Raw genomic sequence first — 23,933 nt, 5'->3', positions numbered from 1 at the left:
AAAGAATCCGCCCACAATGCAGGAGACCTGGGTTTGATCCCTGGGTTGGGAAGATGCCCTAGAGGAGAGCATGGCAACCCACTCCAGTATTCTTGCATGGAGAATCCCCATGGACAGAAGAGCCTGGCAGGCTAAAGGCCATGGGGTTGCAAAGAGTTGGACATGACTGAGCAACTAACCACAGCACGTTCACAAATCAGAGTTGTCTCTCCATTTATTCAATTATTCATGTATCTCTGTACATTGGTTTTCTTCATACTGATCTTTTATATTTCCTTTTTTCCATTTGGTAAATACCTTATAATTTAAGTTCCTATTATAGTTTGTCTCTTCTGTACAGTTTAGTTGCAGAAGTTTGCATTTAATCATGCTCATCAGTCTGCAGAAGGCTTCATGCTCACTTGTATTTTTTTGTTGTTGCTTTAGTTATTCATTAGTTACCAGTTGCTCTACCATTGGGTGTGTGTATATTTAATTAGACTAGACTGTGCTTTCTAGAATGGCTGTGTTGGTCTTCGTGGTATCACACTTTGCAGTGCACACCTTAAGGAGTTATCAGATGCCTCAGTGGTGATTTCCATGCAGTTGTGGAAGTCCTTTTCTCTGCAGTTCCCTTTTCTCCAGGATCTTGGCTCCTCAATTCCTAGCTGCCTTGGTTGACCTGAGCTCCAATTTAGGTCTCCGCATTCAGGTGAGATGGTGTCAGCTCCTTGATCTCTGTTGGATCTCTTTGCCCTGAACTGTGAATGAGTAAATGCTCTGCAGATTAAAACTCTGGAAGAGGTCCAGCTCACCTCTGAGTGTTGCCTTTCTCTCTCCAAGGTCCTGACTACCTTAGTTGCTCTCTGATACCTTTACACAGGTTTGTTTCGTTTTGATGGGTTTATTGTTGTTTTCAAGCTTTTATTGTTGAGCAGACCAGCTATCAGCCACTCTGCCATCACCAAGCACGTGTCTCTCCAACTCTCTCAATCTGGAGGGATTCCTCTCCTTTCTGGCTGAATCTAGTGGAGCTGAATCTTAGAGTCAGAAACTGTGCTCAGGCCCTGTGCTCACACCAAGGGTGTGAGTAGTAGGGAACCTGTTAAAATGAGCTTCTCTAGGGCCTGGGAAGAGAGAGGTTGGAGGGATTTCCCTGCTGAGTGTGATGGGTGGCCATATGTGACCCTGGAGGGATTAGCATGAACAAGTTTGCTGGAGATTGAACTATTATAATCTAATTGTAGGAACTAGGAAAACAAATTGGAGAAGTGCATCCACATCTTAGCAGACTCTGCATGGCTGGAATAAGCCACCTGTTCTAAGTCAAGGACTGAGCATCTTTCCTATTCCCTATGTACCTAGTTGACTTTAGTGATCACGGGCTTCAGACAGGCCCATCCTGGGTTCTAACCAGGCCATGTCATGGATGCATCTGATTGGCAGACTATAGCATTTTTAAGGGTCTACCTTGGGAAGGCAGGCTTTCCTTTCCCATGTGGCAAACTATCCAAACATGGAGAGAATGTTCAGGTTGTTTGGAACCCTTGTGAATGATAGATCCCGCTACAGATGGAGGCCTCGGGGACAGAAAGCAGCAAACTGACTGCTTCTGATCTTAAAAGAAAAAGGAAGGGAAACAAAATAAATCTTAAAAACATCCAGAAGCACACAGGCAATGGTACTTATCATCTGTTGAAGGATTATTCCATGCCAGCATCTTCAAGCCCTATCACCACCTTTGGAGGTAGGCATTACCATCCTTGCTTCATAGAGGAACAAGCTGAGGCATTGAGAGGTGAAGTAGACCATCCCAAGACCCACTGGTTATGTGTGGCAGAACTAGGATGACATGCAGGTGTCCCCTTCTGAAACCTGGGCTCCTCACCAGCACGACAGACTGTCTCTCCTTTTTGGGGACCTCAGTGGCTGGAGGCTTTCACCAGTCAGTCCTGGTATATATAATTATGACAAAGTTAAATGATGCCTAGTGACTCTGACTAAAAAGGCCAGTAGATGTACCATGGATAGAAAGATTTTCACTAAATGTGGAAAACTTTTTTTTTTAATTTTTGCACTTTCTAGAGAAAATCGAAATTTATTTAAAAAATCCATGGGTGTGGATAACTTCTGTGACAACTGATAGAATGTTCCACAATTGTTCTATGAATCCTCATGAGTTGTGGCATCTTATATAAATTATATTGCAGCCGAGACTCTCACAAATATTGCGGGGGAGGAGGTGACCGTTTACAAATGTCCATGGAAAATAGAAAGACCTTTATATTTGACCTCAGATGCTGTTCCCTGTACAAAATTTCATTCTCCATGGAACACAGTTAAGGAACGACCAGCATGAGAACCAGCTGGCAAGAAGCCTGGGATCTTAAGATGGCACATGAACTGTATGAACTTTCTCAGGCTGGTCCAATTTTAGACCTTTCCCTCTGAGTCTTACAATGTACTAGAGCACTTAGGGTGGGAAGAGGGAGCTATAGGGAGCTTTCTCTGACCCACAAGTAGAGGGGCACACAACGGAGCAGGTGTCTGGCGCTCATTAGCCCCATGGCTTTTCTGTCCCCAGTTGTGTGGCTATCAGACTCTTTTCTAGCTTGTTTGCCTCCACTATTAAAGAAAAGTTGGAGCTTCTTGGAGGTCCAGTGACTGCAATCCAATGCAAGGGATTCAGGTTCTTTCCCTGGTTGGGGAACTAAGATCCCATGTGCCTCATGATCAAAAGAGCAAAACATAAAGTAGAAGCAATATTATAAAAAATTCAATAAAGACTTTAAAAAATGGCCCACATAAAAAATCTTTTCTCTCTCTCTTTTTTAAATGTGACACAGATGTCTTTTTTTTGCTCAGTTGTAGGGAATTTGAAGGGCCTCCGTGGCTGTAAAGACTCTGCCTATAAGGCAGGAGATCCGGGTTTGATCCCTGGGTTGGAAAGTTATCCTGGAGAAGGAAATGGGAACTCACTCCAGTATTCTTGCCTGGAGAATTCCATGGACAGAGGAGCCTGGCAGGCTACAGTCCATGTGGTTGCAAGGAGTCAGACACAACTGAGTGACTAACACTTTCACTTTCATGGACTTTTAATATACTAATATGATTTTCAAAATACCAAAGGAATGGGGGAGAGCTTGTAATATTTCTCAAACTTACCAAACCACAAAGGCCCTTGTTCTCTCAGCTTGATATTCCATGAAACACTTTTGGGAAATGGGGCTGCTGAGAGTTCTAAAGACTTCATTCTAATCTTCTCCATTTGTTCTCAAAGTGATAATGATCCTCTCTTTTTTGTATTCAGAAACATTCATCCTGTATTGCAACATGCTAGGTCAACTTAGTTAAGAAAAGTAGAACACGAAGCAAAGGAAAAAGTTTACTCATTTACTGAACAAGCAGGGAGTGTCCACTTAGAGCTACGTATTGTGCCCACTCTTGGTATTAGATCATAGAGACATGAGACACAGTACATGGGGCTACAGTAGTTGTCCGCCATCTGTGATTTCCAGAGGGTCCTAAGTGCCCCGTGTTTGAGGCCTTGGATTCATTATACTAGGTTAAATAGAGTGCTATGACAATAGTGTCACAATAAGACAGGACAGCCAGGGGCTCAAGAGGGAGGGGACATATGTATACATATAGTAGAGTCACATTGTTGTACAACAGAAACTAACACAACATTGTAAAACAATCATCAGATCAGATCAGTCACTCAGTTGTGTCCGACTCTTTGCGACCCCATGAATTGCAGCACGCCAGGCCTCCCTGTCCATCACCAACTCCCGGAGTTCACTCAGACTCATGTCCATCGAGTCAGTGATGCCATCCAGCCATCTCATCCTCTGTCGTCCCCTTCTCCTCCTGCCCTCAATCCCTCCCAGCATCAGAGTCTTTCCCAATGAGTCAACTCTTCCCATGAGGTGGCCAAAGTACTGGAGTTTCAGCTTTAGCATCATTCCCTCCAAAGAAATCCCAGGGCTGATCTCCTTCAGAATGGACTGGTTGGATCTCCTTGCAGTCCAAGGGACTCTCAAGAATCTTCTCCAACACCACAGTTCAAAACCATCAATTCTTTGGTGTTCAGCCTTCTTCACAGTCCAACTCTCACATCCATACATGACCACTGGAAAAACCATAGCCTTGACTAGACGGACGTTTGTTGGCAAAGTAATGTCTCTGCTTTTGAATATGCTATCTAGGTTGGTCATAACTTTCCTTCCAAGGAGTAAGCATCTTTTATTTATTTATTTTTTTCCAGCTGAGCTATTTATTTATTTATTTTAAATTTTATTTTATTTTTAAACTTTACAATATTGTATTAGTTTTGCCAAATATTGAAATGAATCCACCACAGGTATACCTGTGTTCCCCATCCTGAACCCTCCTCCCTCCTCCCTCCCCATACCCTCCTTCTGGGTCGTCCCAGTGCACCAGCCCCAAGCATCCAGTATCGTGCATCGAACCTGGACTGGCGACTCGTTTCATACATGATATTATACATGTTTCAATGCCATTCTCCCAAATCTCCCCACCCTCTCCCTCTCCGACAGAGTCCATAAGACTGATCTATACATCAGTGTCTCTTTTGCTGTCTCGTACACAGGGTTATTGTTACCATCTTTCTAAATTCCATATATATGCGTTAGTATACTGTATTGGTGTTTTTCTTTCTGGCTTACTTCACTCTGTATAATACTGCAGTCACCATCTGCAGTGATTTTGGAGCCCAGAAAAATAAAGTCTGACACTGTTTCCACTGTTTCCCCATCTATTTCCCATGAAGTGATGGGACCGGATGCCATGATCTTCGTTTTCTGAATGTTGAGCTTTAAGCCAACTTTTTCACTCTCCACTTTCACTTTCATCAAGAGGCTTTTGAGTTCCTCTTCACTTTCTGCCATAAGGGTGGTGTCCTCTGCATATCTGAGGTTATTGATATTTCTCCTGGCAATCTTGATTCCAGCTTGTGCTTCTTCCAGCCCAGCGTTTCTCATGATGTACTCTACATGTAAGTTAAATAAGCAGGGTGACAATATACAGCCTTGACATACTCCTTTTCCTACTTGGAACCAGTCTGTTGTTCCATGTCCAGTTCTAACTCTTGCTTCCTGACCTGCATACTGATTTCTCAAGAGGCAGATCAGGTGGTCTGTATTCCCATCTCTTTCTTACTCCAATTTAAAAAGGAAAAACAGAGGGCAGCCAGAATCACTGAAAGTGAAAGTGAAAGTCACTCAGTCATGTCTGACTCTTTGCGACCCCATGGACTATACAGTCTGTGGAATTCTCCAGGCCAGAATACTGGAGTGGGTAGCCTTTCCCTTCTCCAGGGGACCTTCCCAACCCAGGGATTGAACCCAGGTCTCCTGCACTGCAGGCACCAGAATCACTAAATAAAGCTAATTGGAAAACCAATTACCTACTCAGGGAGAACTAGCAAAATTGACTCCAAGTTGTGAATAATGGTTACCACTAGGTGTTATAATTATGGGCAGTTTTTGTGATTTTATTTTTTTAATTATTTTTTTTAAAAATGAACATGTATACATTTTGTAGTAAGAGAAGAATGCATGTGTGTTTAGTTGCTCAGTCATGTCCTGCTCTTTGCAACCCTATGGACTACAGCCTGCCAGGCTCCTCTGTCCATGGGATTCTCCAGGGAAGAATACTGGAGTGGGTTGTCCTCCTCCAGGGGATCTTCCCAACCCAGGGATTGGACCTGCATCCCCTGTGTCCCTTGCATTGCAGGCATATTCTTTACCCACTGAGCCATCACAAAAACAGCTATATCTAATGTTTTAAAAATTATGGCTAGGTAATTGATTTAAGCAACAAATCCATTTCAGAATAATGAAGTTTCCAGAGAAAGTGGTGTTAAGAGATGGATAAATGATTTGACATATCATTTTTAAGCAGTGAGAAAAAATCAGGGAAATAAACTATTTGGCACTCTCTCCTTAAATCCTGTAGAAATGTTTATTAATGGTGACTTCAAAATTAGGCTGCCATGATAGCAATTTAATATAGGCTTTCTCCCCTACACTGAGTAAATCCCATAAAGGGACATATGTGCTTACAAATATGCATAGACAAATATACACTAGATAATTCTTTACTACGTTTTTTTCAGTTTTTGATCTTTCTGTGTGGTTTACTTCAGTTGATAGCTGAAAACATATTAAGTCAGTGAGTCACACTCACGAGCCACACCACTCACTGTTATGGGTTTTGTTTCTTTTTCTGCCTCTTTCTTTTACTTGGATAAACAATGCCTTTTTTTTTTCAGCCAAAAATGTTCTGATTTTTTGACTCTCTGTGTTCCTAGGAAATATGTTCTTCCTACTGGCTTTCACCAATAGAACCTATGACACTCTTGTCATCTTAAGCATGCATACAAGCACACCAACCTAAATATTTCACAAGAAGGATGGGGGAGCCCTTTAACCTGCTTCCCACAGCCATCAGCCTCATAGAAACCCAAACCTGCCTTGTTCTTCTCTCTCCTTAACCCTTCTCTTCTACTCTCCTGAATCTTCCTTCTGTGCACTCTTTAACCACCCCAATTCCCTGACAAATACACACCTCTACACCCAAGAATCAGCTCTTCCATGTTCCCTCCATATTCTGGTTCATCCTCTCCCCATCCATGTTCCTAGGGGTTCTCTCCAATGCAAACGGCTGCCTCAGCCTCCATACCAGGAGGAAGATTCCATGACTCTGTATCACACCCCCAGTGATGCCTACTCATCTTTCTTCAACGTCTTGGTGAATGGCTACAACAACACACATACCCATCTCCAATGAGATCCCTTCAGCTACCTGCTGCCAAGGCCACACTGTAAACCTTGCATTTACCTGTAATTACTCATCTTAGAACACTGTGACTCAAGCACCCCATTCTCCAACCAAAATCTCCTATCCTCCCAGCCCAGCATTCTTCTTTCTCTTCTCTTTGTCTTCATCACAGTGTCCATATGTTTGGTCTTACCCATTGTCAACTATGCTCCAGTCAAAACTATCTTATCCCTCACTTTGGCTCCAAGAGCCTATCAGTTCAGTTCAGTTGCTCAGTCGTGTCTGACCCTTGTGACCCCATGGACTGCAGCACGCCAGGCCTCCCTGTCCATCACCAACTCCTGGAGTTTACTCAAACTCATGTCCATTGAGTCGGAGATGCCATCCAACCATCTCATCCTCTGTCATCCTCTTCTCCTGTCTTCAATCTTTCCCAGCATCAGGGTCTTTTCAAATGAGTTACCACTTTGCATCAGGTGACCAGAGTATTGGAGTTTCAGCTTCAGCATCAGTCCTTCCAATGAATATTCAGGACTGATCTCCTTTAGGATGGACTGGTTGGATCTCCTTGCAGTCCAAGGGACTCTCAAGAGTCTTCTCCAACACCACAGTTCAAAAGCATCAATTCTTCTGCACTCAGATTTATTTATAGTCCAACTCTCACATACATACATGACTACTGGAAAAACCATAGCTTTGACTAGACAGGCATTTGTTGGGAAAGTAATGTCTCTGCTTGTTAATATGCTGTCTAGGTTAGTCATAACTTTTCTTCCAAGGAGCAAACGTCTTTTAATTTCATGGCTGCAGTCACCATCTGCAGTGATTTTGGAGCCCCCCAAAAATAAATTCTGTCACCATTTCTATTGTTTCCCTATCTATTTGCCATGAAGTGATGGGACCAGATGCCATGATCTTAGTTTTCTGAATGTTGAGCTTTAAGCCAACATTTTCACTCTCCTCTTTCACTTTCATCAAGAGGCTTTTGAGTTCCTCTTCACTTTCTGCCATAAGGGTGGTGTCCTCTGCATATCTGAGGTTATTGACATTTCTTCTGGCAATCTTGATTCCAGCTTGTCCTTCATCCAGTTTAGCATTTCTCATGATGTATTCTGCATAGAAGTTAAATAAGCAGGGTGACAATATACAGCCTTGACGTACTCCTTCTCCTATTTGGAACCAGTCTGTTGTTCCATGTCCAGTTCTAACTGTTGCTTCCTGACCTGCATACAAATTTCTCAAGAGGCAGGTCAGGTGGTCTGGTATTCCCATCTCTTGAAGAATTTTATACAGGTTGTTGTGATCCACACAGTCAAAGGCTTTGGCATAGTCAATAAAGCAGAAATAGATGTTTTTCTGGAACTCTCTTGCTTTTTCCATGATCCAACAGATGTTGGCAATTTGATCTCTGGTTCTTCTACCTTTTCTAAATCCAACTTGAACATCTGGTAGTTCACGGTTCATGTATTGTTGAAGCCTGGCTTGGAGAATTTTGAGCATTACTTTACTAGCATGTGAGATGAGTGCAATTGTGAGGTAGTTTGAGCATTCTTTGGCATTGCCTTTCTTTGTGATTGGAAGGAAAACTGACCTTTTCCAGTCCTCTGGCCACTGCAGAGTTTTCAAATTTGCTGGCATATTGAGTGCAGCACTTTCACAGCATCATCTTTGAGGATTTGAAATAGCTCAACTGGAATTCCATCACCTCCACTAGCTTTGTTCATAGTGATGCTTCCTAAGGCCCACTTGGCTTCACATTCCAAGATGTCTGACTCTAGGTGAATGATCACACCATTGTGGTTATCTGAGTCATGAAGATCTTTTTGTAGAGTTCTTCTGTGTGTAGTTCTTTAAGAGCCTATCAGTTCAGTTCAGTTCCTCAGTCGTGTCTGACTCTTTGCGAACCCATGGACCACAGCATGCCAGGCCTCCCTGTCTATCACCAACTCCTGGAGTTTACTCAAACTCATCTCCATTGAGTTGGTGATACCATCCAACCATCTCATCCTGTCATCCCCTTCTCCTCCCACCTTTAATCTTTCCCAGCACCAGGGTCTTTTCCAACGAGTCAGCTCTTTTCATTAGGTGGCCAAAGTATTGGAGTTTCAGCTTCAACATCAGTCCTTCCAATGAACACTCAGGACTGATTTCCTTTAGGATGGACTGGTTGGATCTTCTTGCAGTCCAAGGGACTCCCAAGAGTCTTCTCCAACACCACAGTTCAAAAGCTTCAATTTTTCGGTGCTCAGCTTTCTTTATAGTCCAAGTCTCACATCCATACATGACTATGGGAAAAACCATAACCTTGATGAGATGGACCTTTCTGTTAATGACCCACCTCTCTATTTCACTGTCCTGATCTCCAGCCTGACTACAGAGAAAGTCACACAGCCTCACAGAGCAGTAGGTAGAGACTTGTGTTTTCTGACCTCAAGGGGATCCTCACCCAGCCTTGCCTGGCAGCTCGTCTTCCATTCTTTGGCAGTGATGTAAAATCTTCAGAGTTTGAATATAGCCTCAAGCTCTCCTTTCCCCTACTCTGTAAATAGCAAACAATGTCTTTTTTGTCAACCCCCTCAAAGAAACTAGTGGTCTCTGGGCACAACTCAGTCACCTTCCTGCATCTCCCTATATTGGTTGATCTATATCCCCTCTCCTCACACAGCCACCTCCTCTGCTTGTCCTCCAGACTGACTCATGCCTCCTCCTTCATCATATTGCATCTGTTTGTCTCTTATGTCTCTAGCCACTTCTTTTTTAAAATTTAATTTTACTTTTTTTTTTATCCTTTGGCCATGTTGCACAGCATATGGGTTCTTAGTTTCCCTACCAGGAATCGAATGCATATCCCCTGTATTGGAAAGTAGAATCTTAACCACTGGAACAGCAGGAAAATTCCTCTAGCCACTGCTTCAATTTGACTCTTTTTTGCAAGCATTAAAAATGCTCTAGCCTTTCCCATCTGAAACAAGTTCTTTTTCCAGTCCATGTCTCCTTCTGGTTATCACTTTTTTCTGTCCTTGTTCAGTTCTTTGTGTTTTAGACATGGTGAGTTTGAAGTGATTGAGCAAAGTAGATCTATCTACTCAAATAGCTATTCAAATATGTGTGTCTGAAGTTTCAGAGAGCTAGCTGCTGAAAGCATGAATTAAGCCATGGGATTTAGTTGTTACTGTTTTAGTCACTAAGTCATGTCCTTCTCTTGTGTGACCCCATGGACTGTAGCCCACCAGGCTCCTCTGTTCATAGGATTTCCAGGCAAGAATACTGGGGTGGGTTGCCATTCCCTTCTCCAGAGGATCTTCCCAACCCAGGGATTGAACCCGTATCTCCTGCACTGCATGCAGATTCTTTAGCACTGAGCCACCTGGGAAACCCCATGGAATTTAGAGCAACTGGCAAACAAAAGATGATCATTGAAGCTACAAGAGTGGAAGTGATTGCTCAGAGATGGGGTTTAGAGACAGAAAGGGCTCCAAGGTAGAGGAACCACTCAGATGCCACAATTTTTATGCAGCTTGAGAGCCACTCCTGCCAGGAGTAGTTTCTAAAAATGAGAAGAATTAACATATACTGAGCAGTAATTATATGCCCATGATCACTCTAAATGCTTCATAACCCTCATGGCAACTAAGAGGCAGATATTATCAACACCTCTGTTTTACAGAGGAAGAAACTGGTTCATAGAAGTTGTATAACTTTGGAAAAGTTGCAGCTAAGCAAATAACAAGACCATGGCAGGACATTCTAAAATCTGATTGCTTAACCATATCACTTCTTCTCAACAGTGAGCAGAGAGATGATATGAAGGGTTGGGAGAGTTTGTATTTTGTGTGATGACATTTTTTTGTGTATATATAGACAGAGTTAAGCAGAAAAAAAACTTATCATATGGTTGTTTATAAGGATTTATTTGCCTAACAACCTTGTCAATCTATACTAAAGGTCACAAAACTATTCTTTAAATTGCTTAGACATGTATTCAAATTATTGAGTTTTTTTTCTTATATCAGACCTCATGTCTGATAACAGGGCTGCAAATGTGGATGAAATATAGCCCCAGATTTCCAGAGGCTCACTGCTTTGTGCAGGATGCAGCTGGAAAAGTTTATTAGCAACGGGGCATGCTTTAGTGAGTGGCATGCTCAGTTGTGTCCAACTCTTTGCAACCCCATGGACGGTAGCCCACCAGGCTCCTCTGCCCATGGATTTCTCCAGGTAAGAACACTGGAGTGGGGTGCCATGCCCTCCTCCAGGGGATCTTCCCAACCCAAGGATTGAACCCAAGTCTCCCTCAGGCGGATTCTTTACTGTCTGAGCTACCCGGGACTCATTACCATCTGAGTGCACTTTTGGTGGGATGTAAAAAGTTACCTTTTACATTTGTTGTGTATTCCTGTTGTGTAAAAAGGTTCTTTGCCTGCTGACCTACCAGGGAAGCCCATATTGGGCTGAGTTCTAAACAATTTTATGCAGATATGGATATGTGAGCAAAAATGTTGTGGGAAGCTACTGAGGATCCTAAGCAGGAAATGGATGTGCATATCTCTGGATATCTGATGGGCCTTTCTGATTATAGCAGGTGCACAGATAAAGTTAGCTCAGTGGTAAAGAATTTGCATGCCAAGCAGGAGACACGGTTCAATCAGTGGGTGGGGAAGATCCCCTAGAGAAGGAAATAGCAACCTACTTCAATATTTTTGCCTGGAAAATTCCATGGACAGAGGAGCCTGATGGGCTACCATACATGGGGTCACTGAGAGTCAGACAGGACTGAGTGACTAAAAAACAACAGCAGCAGATAAAATGCAGCAAAAATTAAGGCAAGACCAGTTAAGAGGGGTTGCTGTAGTCCAAGTGGTGTTTCCAAATTCCCAACAGGTTAATCTTTGGCATTTGTGAACAAGAAGGTGGAATTCCTGGAAATTTTCATGAATTCTCCAAATCATAAGTTATTCAGTATTTTCCAAAAAGCCCTATTTTTTAATTTTTAAATTGATTTTTATTGGTGTATAGTTGCTTGGGGCTCCCCTTGTGGCTCACCTGGTAAAGAATCTGCCTGCAATGCAGGATACCTGGGTTTGATCCCTGGGTTGGGAAGATCCCTTGGAGAAGGGAAAGGCTACCCACTCCAGTATTCTGGCCTGGAGAATTCTGTGGACTATACAGTCTGGGAAGAGTCAGACACAACAGCGACTTTCACTTTCATAGTTGTTTGACAACGTTCTCTTAGTTTCTACTGCACAACAAAGTGAATCAGCTGTACATATACATATATTCCCTCTTTTTTGGGTTTCCTTCCCATTTAGGTCACCACAGAACACTGAGTAGAGTTCCCTGTGCTGAACAGTAGGTTCTCAGTAGTTACCTATTTTATACGTAGTAATGTATACATGTCAGTCCTAGTCTCCCAATTCATCCCCTCACCCTTCCTTCTCCCCTTGGTATTCATATGTTTGTTCTGTATGTCTGTGTCTCTATTTTTGTTTTTCAGATAAGATTATTATATCATTTTTCTAGATTCCACATATATGCATTAATATATATAATTGGTTTTCTCTTTCTGACTCACTTCATTCTGTATGACAGTCTCTAAGTCCATCCAAACTCTATTTATGTTTTAAAGTAATAATGAGTGTGCATGATAATAAATGATAACTCATTTTTCTGTCATGTTGTATATTTAAAGTTTCCCTTTTATGCTAAAAAAAGATATGGTAGTAAATGAACCATTTTTTCCCACTGCCAACTAATCTATTATGACAAGATATATTTCAATAACATGTAAAAATGATCCCTACCTGATATAGACACCTGATAATAAAAGCATTATAAGATGGAGCTATTAATATAAAATAAATGCCAGCTGAAATCACTTATACAACTTGAAACATCATATTTAATTTCTAACAGTTATCCATTCTTAAAATGAAAATTGTAAATATATCAGTACAAAGTACCATTGCCCTATCCTATGGCTTTGAGCTTTCTTTCATGACAGATATCCCAGACATAGAGAAGATTCTTTCTTTTCCCCTTGACACTGGGCTGAACTGCTGTAAGTGCACCCAAAAGCATCCTGAGGTTGGACATTAAGGTAGCTGCTGCTTCACATGAACTTATTCTCCTTTATCAATGAAACAATTTTGTCTACTTGTCTTCATTTCAGCTTTGCCGTCAAAATTTATAATCTGTGTTGCTTTGCTGATTCAGACATCTATGTTTCTAATTTCCCATTGGCAACATTAATATCTTCTTCTCTTTGTGTTTCTTCTGTTAAAACATTTATAGAGACCTGTAAGCTATATGTTCACTGGAAAACAGTGAATATGGTTGGGTCTTGCCTGGAAAATCCCACGGACAGAGGAGCCTGGTAGGCTGCAGTCCATGGGGTCGATAAGAGTCAGACATGACTGAGTGACTTCACTTTCACTTTTCACTTTCATCCATAGAGAGGGTAGTGGCAACCCATTCCAGTGTTCTTGCCTGGAGAATCCCAGGCATGGGGGAGCCTGGTGGGCTGCCGTCTATGGGGTCACACAGAGTGGGACACAACTGAAGCGACTTAGCAGCAGCAGCAGCAGTATTCAAATAAATGTTTGGATCTCCTAGAGAGATTAACACACTAGACAGAATCATGTGTCAAAACTGCTGATTTAAGAATTTATTTTGCTTGTAAAATTTGTTATTTCTTGGAATCCGACTCATAGGATTTATATGGAGTATACCATGTGTATAAATATTTGTTTGCAAGAATGACTCATTAGCAGAAGACAGGACCACAAACACTTGTTTGTAAATACGGCAACAGCTACAAGTAAGACTGTCTCAACAGATGGTAAATTCTCTCCTCCAGTCTCCAATCCTGGTTCCTGAAAATGCTGCCCTTAACCTTTGATTCTCAGATCAAAGCTTCCTGTCTTTGATGCCACTGGAGTTCCTTGAAACAATACATCTTTGTGTTGACTATTAAGCTTTAACCATCACAGGATTATAATACGTTTTCCATTTTCCCAATTTATGCCTTATTTTTCTTAAGATTTGCAAAATCATAAAGAAAATACTAAGGAGGAATTCCTGCATGGAAACACTAAATCCAACAGCCATAGTAGGTTGGAAAGTAGGCTGGATTCAAGCATTCTTTTGCAAATAGAGACAAAAACATTCAGCATCTGCTGAACCAATGAAGGAGACACAGATTTGATCCCTGGGTTGGGAAGATCCCCTGGAGAAGGAAATGGCAACCCAATCTAGTATTCTTGCCTGGGAAATTCCTTGCACAGAGGAACCTGGAAATCTAGACTTATAGGTTGCAATCATAGACTTATGAGGTTGCAAAAGAGTCAGGCACAACTTAGCAACTAAACAACAACAGACATATGAAGAATAAGTGAGAGACTATTCTAGAATGATTAGAATAATAATTTATTTCTATACAGGCAGGGCTCTCTATCCTAGAGAGTGCTTAAGAGAAATGTGATTAATTAATATTCTGATTATATATTTCTGTGTAACTAATCATCCTAGAAGTTAGCAGCTCTCATTGCTGGTGCTGCTGCTGCTAAGTCACTTCAGTCGTGTCCGACTCTGTGCGACCCCATAGACGGCAGCCCACCAGGCTCCCCCGTCCCTAGGATTCTCCAGGCAAGAACACTGGAGTGGGTTGCCATTTCCTTCTCCAATGCAGGAAAGTGAAAAGTGAAAGTGAAGTCGCTCAGTCGTGTCCGACTCTTCACGATCCCATGGACTGCAGCCTACCAGGCTCCTCTGTCCATGGGATTTTCCAGGCAAGAGTACTGGAGTGGGGTGCCATCACCTTCTCCGGCAGCTCTCATTAGGGAAATGCAAATCAAAACCACAATGAGATACCACTTCGCATTCATGAGGGTGGCTTTTATGAAAACAAAAATATAGAACAACAACTGTTGTCAAGGATGTGGAGAAATTGGAACACTTGGGCATTGTTGGTGGAAATGTAAAATGGTGCAGCCACTGAGGATAATATTATGGCACTTCCTCAAAAAACTAAACATTGACTTCACCTATGATCCAGAAATTCCACTTCTAGATATATACCTAAAAGGTTTAAAGTAGGGACTTGACTAGATATTTGTATGCTGGTGTTCATAGCAGCATCACACATAATAACCAAAGTGTTAATTGCTCTGTCGTGTCTGACTCTGTGCAGTCCCATGAGCTGTAACCTGCCAGACTGTCCATGGAATTCTCCAGGCAAGGAATACTGGAGTGGGTTGCCATGCCCTTTTCCAGGGGATCTTCCTGACCCAGGGATCAAATCTGGGTCTTCTGCATTGCAGGCAGATTCTTTACCATTTGAACCACCTGGGAAGCCCATAATAACCAAAAGGTGGAAACAGCACACACGTCCACTGACAGATGAATGGGTAAACAAAATGTGGTATATCACACAATGGAGTATTATCCATTCTTAAAAAGGGTAAAACTCTGGCAATATGGATGAACTTTGATGACTTTATGCCAAGTGAAACAAGCTAGTCACAGAAGGACAAAAACTATGATTTTACTTATATGAGGTCCCTGCTGCTGCTGCTGCTGCTGCTAAGTCGCTTCAGTCGTATCCGACTCTGTGCGACCCCATAGACGGCAGCCCACCAGGCTCCCCTGTCCCTGGGATTCTCTAGGCAAGAACACTGGAGTGGGTTGCCATTTCCTTCTCCAATGCATGAAAGTGAAAAGTGAAAGTGAAGTCGCTCAGTCATGTCCGACTCTTAGCGACCCCATGGACTGCAGCCTACCAGGCTCCTCCATCCATGGGATTTTCCAGGCAAGAGTAGAAGAGTCAAATTCATAGAGACAGAAAGTAATATAGTGGTTGCCAGGGCCTGGGGGAAGGGGAACTAGGGAGTTAGGTTTAATGGGTACAGAGTTTCAAATGGGAAGATGAAAAATTTCTGAGGAGGAGTGGTGGGTGATGATTGTAGAACAATGAGAATATACTTAATGTCACAGAATAGCACACTTTAAAAAGGGTTAAAATGTACTCTTGCCGGCAGTGTTTTATTTTTTAATTAAAAAGTTTTTTGTTATAGTTGATTTACAGTGCTGTGTTAATTCCTGCTGTAAAGTGATTGTTGTACATATGTATACATTATTTTAAAATATTTTCTGGTATGATTTACCACAGAATATTTAATATCCCTGTGCTATACAGAAGGACCTTGTTGTTTATCCATTCTATATATAACAGTTCCCATTTGCTAATTCCAAACTCCCACTCTGTCCCTCTCCCGCCTCCCCTCCCCCTTAGCAACCACAAGTCTGCTCTCTATGACTCTGTTTCTGTTTAATAGATAAATTCACTTGTGTCACATTTTGGATTCCACATACAAGTGATAGCATATGGTATTTGTCTTTCTCTGACTTATCCAGTTAATGATAATCTCTAGGTCCATCCATGTTGCTGCAGATGGCATTATTTCATTTTCTTTATGGTGAAGTAGTATTTCATTGTATATATGGACCACATCTTCCTTGTCCACTCATTTGTTGATGGACATTTATGTTGTTTCCACGTCTTCGCTATTGTGAAGCCAGTGCCAAGTCAAATCGATTGGTTTGGAAAGGTCAGGAAAGTCTTTTGCAATCTAGAGATATTGTATCTATTTGACCATCCTTACACAAAAAAAGAACTAGGGCAAGCTCTTTTTATCGACCAGGGCCAGGACCCAGCAATGAGCCATAACTTGAGGCTCCATCAGTCCTCAGTGATGGAGAGAGATTTAGAACCGTGGCTTCTGTTCCCAGTGTGTCTTTCCCCTGGGCTGCTACAGGGCAAAGTGCCCTGCGCTGGCTGTGCAGGCTGGACAAGCCATTGCCCACTCTGAAACAAGGGGAAGGGACCAGACAACCTCCCAGGTCCTTGCAGGCTCATCTTGTACCTTTTCAAGGTGAGTCTAGGCTCTAGACTCACCTAGATTCACGCCAGCTGGGTGACCTAGGCAGCATTCCTTTACCTGTCTGCCTCACTGGTCTCACCTTTAATAATAGGATGGTTGTGAAGTTTAAATGACAAATGTGTGTATAATGCAGAATGGTGTCTGCCACATAATAATTGCTTAAGTGTAATTATTACTACTTAAAAGAAACACCCTAGTAGCTCAGAACAATAGCAATCATTTTATTGTGGTTTTTTTTTTTTTTACAATAAAGTGCTTGGGTTTGACAGGGCTTAGCAAGGTCATTCTCATTTGATATTGCACTCACATGGTAGCTGGGGCTGGAGTCACCTTGAAGCCTTCCCCATTCATGTTTATAGTGCTTGATGCTGGCTCTCTGCTGGGACCATAGGTGGAGCTGCTGTCTGGACCGCCACCTTAGGCAGAGGTGTTTTGTTGTGTGTGTGGTCAGGACCTTCTCGGCACCCTGGGTAAGTTTTAAAAGAACAACATGTAAGTGCAAGGCATTTTTATGACCTAATCTTGATCACCTCTGCCATACCCTAGAGACCCAGGTGGTCATACTGTAAAAAAGTATGCAAGATATACTGTACTAGTCACTTAATAATATTTGCTAATAATTCTTTTCTCTTTCTTTATTTTCTTTAAGTCCCTTTATCCATGAAGTGCTTGAAGAAGGCAGAGAATTAAGGACTTTCCCAGACCATAAATTGTCCCAAGTATAACATTGGTGGCCCTTCCTGTTTTGCATGTATTTCAGTGTTCCTGTAATTTATTTAAATAGTTGTCAATGAAAGTGATAGGTACCTAAGTGTAAAAGACAGCAAGCAGACAAAGTAACTTAGAATTTGTTTGGAGCAAACAGAAGACTTTAGATACCCAGATGCTGAGATCAGAGGAACCGCCGTGAATATTTTCCCCAAAACCACTGCAAAATGCTTTTACATCCAACGATCACAGATACGTATCTGTGATCAACCTATTGGAATGGATATCCTCTCCTCCCCCTTAGTAGATCTTCTGTAGATTTTTTCAGGAAAGACCACATTGTTCATATTGTGATCTTGCCTGTGTAACATTTTCTAGGTTATCTTCTTGAAAAGACTACAGAAACATGATTTTATTTTCTTTCTTAGTTTAGCTTAAAATTAAACTATTTTTTAAAAGCATTGATCCTAGTAATTTTCCCAGCTACTGGTCACAAAATACACAGACTGAGAAAATAAAATCACGCCTTTGAAAAGAAGGCAAGCCAAGTTTTACCGCCTTCTTAAAAACAGTACATCACCCACAAGCCTGATGATACAGCAAATCCACAGCTTGAGTTGGCTCTGAGAAAATGCCTTGGAAGATTCATTCCAAAAGTATCTTGACCTTATTAAGCAAGACTACAAAGTCACAGAAGTACCTAAACACCTCAAAATGGTAGCTGATATTCTCCTTTGGAGTCATTAAGAAACACACTTACTTACCAGTGGCACTCAACAGAGTCTTTCCAGGTCAGGGTGAACTTGGAATTGAACTGTTGTTGGAAGAACTAGCAAGAGTGTTTTCTTTCTTAGGCAGGTAAGACACTGAGGGACATACTATGCATTAGAAGATGCAGAACCATAGGAATATTTACTTTCAAGAAGGAGACGTTCAAAGAAATAGAACCTCTGTACTGATAGAAGGAAATTCATTACTGTAAGAATCATATCCTGCTGCTGATCCTTTTAAAATTTGGTATATGTTATTTTTTAGTCACCCAAGTAATGAATATATACATTCCTATGAAAACAACTCAGACAGCCAAAAAACAATCCCTTTTCTAGTTCTTTCCCCAGGGCCTCTCCCCACCCCAGAGGTAACTTAACTGCCATTATTTCTCAGCATTTACCTGCTAATGTATGTACCTGAAGAACATGATTGCTTTGTTTTCTTGTACGTAAGTGGAACCATATTGTTTGTACAGTTTTGCAGCTTTCCCATTTACAGTTTAAAATATGTCATAGAGATTGGTCCACCGTAACCTTTAGGCTGTGCTCTGGAATTCCATGGCATAAACCATGGCTTATGTAGGCCTTTACTGATTGACATTTACAATGAGCATCATTGGCCATGCTTTTGGTTCACAGGTGTGAGAATTTCTCTAGGATGGATATCTACAAGTTGAATGTCTGCATGAGGTTGTATGTATTTTTAATTTTAATTAATATTGCTAAATTACCTTCTAAAAAACTGTGATCAATTTACACCGCCAACCTACAGTTTATAAAATGTATCTGTTCCCTGTCCGCTTGCCAACAGCCTTGGCATACTTCATTCATTTCCTTAGCATTAGTAAGGTTGTACTTTTTCTGTCTCACTTTTTGCCATTTATCTTTGCTTTTCAGTGAATTGCTTCTTTGTATTTTTTATCTGTTTCTTACTTGGGTTGTTTGACTCTTTTTTTCTTAAACTTGATCTTAGTTGATTATATGCTCTGAAAATTTAGAGGAATGTCTAACCTTCTGGAAAGCAGGATTCATGTCCTAATCCTTTTTGTATTCTTTGGACCTACTGCTGTGCTCAACTGTTTTTGTGGCGCTTATAAAATTTAAAGTCTCTTTTGGGTTAACAGCTTCATGTAACATGACAAAGTCACACCAAAAAATAAACATAACATTAACAAGACTAAAAGTTGATATCCTAACAACCGGCTCTGTGTAGAAAAATCTGCTCGGGAAATGAAAAAGATTAGAACACATTTTTATGAGGAAATTGGCAATCTTTTTTTTATTAGAAATTGAAGCAGGAACAAGGGGAAAAAAGAAAGCTGTGTCCAAGGACAGGCTTGCAGTCTGATTTTCACCATCAGGAAGGCTCCTGGATGAATGGACAGGAGCTGCCTGAAATGGCTTTAATTCTCAGTTGTCAGGACAACAGACTGTGTCAGAGGATTTCTTCAACAATCTTGACCTTCCTTCAGCTTACAAAGTTCTCTGTTTGACTGTTAAAAGTCTCCTTAATAAACCATGTTGTTACATGGCTGTTGGGTTAAGAGGCAAGTGATGTGACTCCAATCCCAAGGACAGCCTTTCCCTCTTCCCCAGAACTCCCTTCCTGCCACTCTGACACCTCTAGATTCAAAAGGCCTCCCTCGGCTTTTCCAAAACAATCAGTTTTCTATCTCAGCTCCACTAATCACTAAAGATTACATTCATGTTCTCAAACACTGCTGAAGAGAGTCTTTCCAGAGGGCAATTTGACAATATGTTTCAAAAATCTTAAAAACGGGCATATGATGGGCTTAAGAATGATTTCTCTGTCTTGGCCAAGTCTATTGACCTGCTAACACTGAAACTGATTCCCTTCGGCAGAGCCTTGGGACCTCTGTCTTCATCTCCTTCTCCAACCTCAAAGATCACCCTGACTGGGCAGAGACCATGCCCACAGGATTTATGCCTTTAGGGTGAAATCAACATGTCTTGTTCAGGAATCCTAGTAGTAGAGTTGTTCTGGTCATCTTCTCCATTCTCTTGTTTTGTTGATGTTACTGTTAATGAGTGTTTGTATTTACAATCATCCAGTTACCACAGCTTTTGAACTGTGGTGTTGGAGAAGACTCTTGAGAGTCCCTTGGACTGCAAAGAGATCCAACCAGTCAATCCTAAAGGAAATCAGTCCTGAATATTCATTGGAAGGACTGATGCTGAAGCTCCAATACTTTGGCCACCTGATGAGAAGAAGTGACTCATTTGAAAAGACCCTGATGCTGGGAAAGATTGAAGGTGCGAGGAGAAGGGGATGACAGAAGTTGAGATGGCTGGATGGCATTACTGACTTGATGGACATGAGTTTGAGCAGGCTCTGGGAGTTGTGATGGACAGGGAAACCTGGCATGCTCCCGTCCATGGGGTTGGACACGACTGAGCAACTGAACTGATTACCATCCAAAGAATGTCAGTCTTTTAAAGGTGAGCAATAGTTCTTTGAAGACCAATATTGTGGGTATATGCTGTTCCATCATCCATCCTAAATGATCTCAGTGTTATCTCTCAGCCCCACATCTGCCCTCTATAACTTGGGTTGTGTGCACATGTGCTTAGTCATGTCCGACTCTTTGTGACCCTATGAACTGTAGTCTGCCAGACTCCTCTGGCATTTTTCAGGCAAGAATACTGGAGTTGGTTGCCATTTTCTGTTCATGGGGTCTCCCTGACCCAGGGATTGAACGTGCATCTCCTGCTGCTCCTGCATTATCAGGCGGATTCTTTACCACTGAACCACCTGGGAAGCTCATATACTTTGGGTTGGATGTCTACAATCTACATTTCCTAAGCTGTCTTATTGGACAGGTTCTTTTTCTTTAAGGATTTTAATTTTTTTAATATTTTTTATTATGGTGAAAATCACATAATATAAAACATACTATTTTAACTATACTCAACTGTACAGTTCAGTGGCACTGAGTACATTCACATTGTGCAACTCTCACCATCATCTATCCACCAAAATTTTCACCTTCCTAAACTGAAACTCTGACCCCATTAAATGCTATCTCTCCATTCCCCATCATGACACTCCGTTCCCTGGTATCTACCAGTGTTTCTCTGACTCTATGAATTTGATTCTTCTATGTACCTCATATAAGTGGAGTCAAACAGTATTTGTCTGCACCTAATGTATATCAGAATGCATTTTTAAGGTTAACTTACTATATGTTATATAAATTGTACCTCCCCTCATGTTATACAGTAGGTTCTCATTAGTTATCTCTTTTATACATAGCAGTGTATATATGTCAATCCCAATTTCCCAATTTACCCCACTCTCCTCTTCACCCCTTGGTGTCCATATGTTTGTTCTCTACATCTGTGTCTCTTTTTCTGTTTTGCAAATAAGTTCATTTGTACTATTTTTCTATATTCAACATATATGCTTTAATATATGATACTGTTTTTCTCTTTCTGTCTTACTTCACTCTGTTTAATAGTCTCTAGGTCCACCCATGTCTCTGCAAATGGCATGATTTCATTACTTTTAAAGGCTGAGTAATATTCCATTATATATATATATACACACACCACATTTTCTTTATCCATTCCTCTGTTGTTGGACATTTAGGTTGCTTCCTGGCTATTATAAATAGTGCTGCAATGAACATTGGTGAACATGTATCTTTTGAAATTATGGTTTTCTCCAGCTATATGCCCAGGAGTGGGATTGCAAGGTCAGGTGGTAGTTCCATTTTTAGTATTTTTCAAGAACCTCCATATGGTTCTCCATAGTGGCTGTATCAATTTCCATTCTCACCAACAGTGTAGAGGGTTCCCTTTTCTACACACCCTCTCCATCGTTTATTGTTTGTAGATTTTTTGGTGATGACCATTCTGAGCAGTGTGAGATGATTCCTCACCGTAGTTTTGATTTGTATTTCTCTAATAATTAGTGAGGTCAAGCCTCTTTCTATGTGTCTGTTGGCCATCTGTATGTTTTCTTTGGAGAAATGTTTATGTCTTCTGTCCATTTTTTGATTGGGTCTTGTCTTCTTTTTTTTTTTTTTAGTATTGAGCTGCATGAGCTATTTGTATATTTTGAAGATTAATCCAAAACTAATACAAATTGTCAGTTGCTTCATTTGCAAATATTTCCTCCCATTCAGAGGGTTGTCCTTTCATCTTGTTTATGGTTTCCTTTGCTGTGAAAAAGCTTTTACCTTTAATTAGGTCCCATTGTTTATTTTTATTTTCATTCCTCTAGGAGGTGGGTCAAAAAAGATCTTGCTGAGATTATGTCAAAGAGTGTTCTGCCAATGTTTTCCTCTAAGAGTTTCATAGTTTCTGGCCTGGCATTAAAGTCTTTGATCCATTTTGAGCTTATTTTGGTGTATGGTGTTAGGAAGTATTCCAATTTAATTCTTTTACGTGTAGCTACCCAATTTTCCCAGCACCACCTACTGAAGAGACTGTCTTTTCTCTCTTGTATATTCTTCGTTTGTCATAGATTAGGTGACCAGAGGCATGTGGGTTTATGTCTAGACTTTCTGTCCTGTTCCATTGATCTATATTTCTGTTTTGGGGTTGATTCCATTACTGTCTTGAGTACTATAGCGTTGTAGTGTAGTCTAAAGTCAGGAAGGTTGATTCTTCTAGCTCCATTTTTCTTTCTCAAGGTTGATTTGGCTATTCAGGGTCTTTTGTGTTTCCATACAAATTGTAAAATATTTTGTTCTAATTCTGTGAAAAATTTGATAGAGATTGCATTGAGTCTGGAGATTACTTTAGGTAGAATAGTCATTTCCACAAGATTGATTCTTCCATTCCAAGAACATGGTATATTTCTCCATCTATTTGTGTCATCTTTGATTTCCATCATCAGTATCTGTTACAGTTTTCTGAGTATAGGTCTTTTGCCTCCTTAGGTAGGTTTATTCTTAGGTATTTTATTGTTTTTGTTGCAATGGTAAATGGGATTGTTTTCTTAATTTCTCTTTCTGATCTTTCATTGCTAGGGTATAGGAATGCAAAAGATTTCTGTGTATTAATTTTGTAGCCTGCAAATTGACCAAATTCATTGTCTAGTAGTTTTCTGGTGGCATCTTTAGGATTTTCTATGTATAGTATCATGTCATCTGCAAACAGTGACAGTTTTGCTTCTTCTTTTCCTTTTTGGATTCCTCTTAATTCATTTTCTTCTCTTATTTTTGTAGCTAGGAGTTCCAAAACCATGTTGAGTGATAGTAGTAAGACTGGACATGCTCGTCTTGTTTCTGATCTTAGAGGAAATGCTTTCAGTTTTTCACCATTGAGAGTGATGTTTCCTTTGAATTTGTCATATATGGCCCTGGTGGCTCAAATGGTAAAAGTGTCTGCCTACAAGGTGGGAGACCCAGGTTCAATCCCTGGGTCAGAAAAATCCCCTGGAGAAGGAAATGGCAACCCAACCCAGTACTATTGCCTGGAAAATACTGTGGACGAAGGAACCTGGTAGGCTACAGTCTTTGGGTTCCAGAGAGTTGGATACAACTGAGCAACTTCACTTTCACTTTCCCTCAATGCCCACTTTCTGAAGAAGTTTTTTTTTTTTTTTAATCATAATTGGATATTGAGTTTTGTCAAAAGCTTTTTTGCATCTATTGAGGTGATCATAATGTTTGTTATGATCACCATGTATGTTATGATCTCCATTTGTTGATATATTGTATTATATTGATTGATTTGTATATATGGAAAAATTCTTGCATACCTG

The 23,933-nt window shown here is 40.9% G+C and overlaps 1 protein-coding gene across 1 annotated transcript in view; it reads right to left on the bottom strand.

Moving 5' to 3' along the window:
- Positions 1 to 16,899: 16,899 nt before the first annotated feature.
- The window catches only part of VPS41 (VPS41 subunit of HOPS complex), a 225,180-nt gene continuing 218,146 nt past the window's right edge, over positions 16,900 to 23,933 (bottom strand). Inside the window, exon 29 of the mRNA XM_061414519.1 lies at positions 16,900 to 17,187. Within this exon, the coding sequence (XP_061270503.1) occupies positions 16,915 to 17,187 (273 nt within the window). The 3' untranslated portion in view covers positions 16,900 to 16,914. The remainder of the gene's footprint in view (positions 17,188 to 23,933) is intronic.

The sequence above is a fragment of the Bos javanicus genome, chromosome 4 (genome assembly GCF_032452875.1).
Source record: "Bos javanicus breed banteng chromosome 4, ARS-OSU_banteng_1.0, whole genome shotgun sequence".
Taxonomy (NCBI): Eukaryota; Metazoa; Chordata; class Mammalia; order Artiodactyla; family Bovidae; genus Bos; species Bos javanicus.
This window is presented reverse-complemented; position numbering and strand designations above follow the sequence as displayed.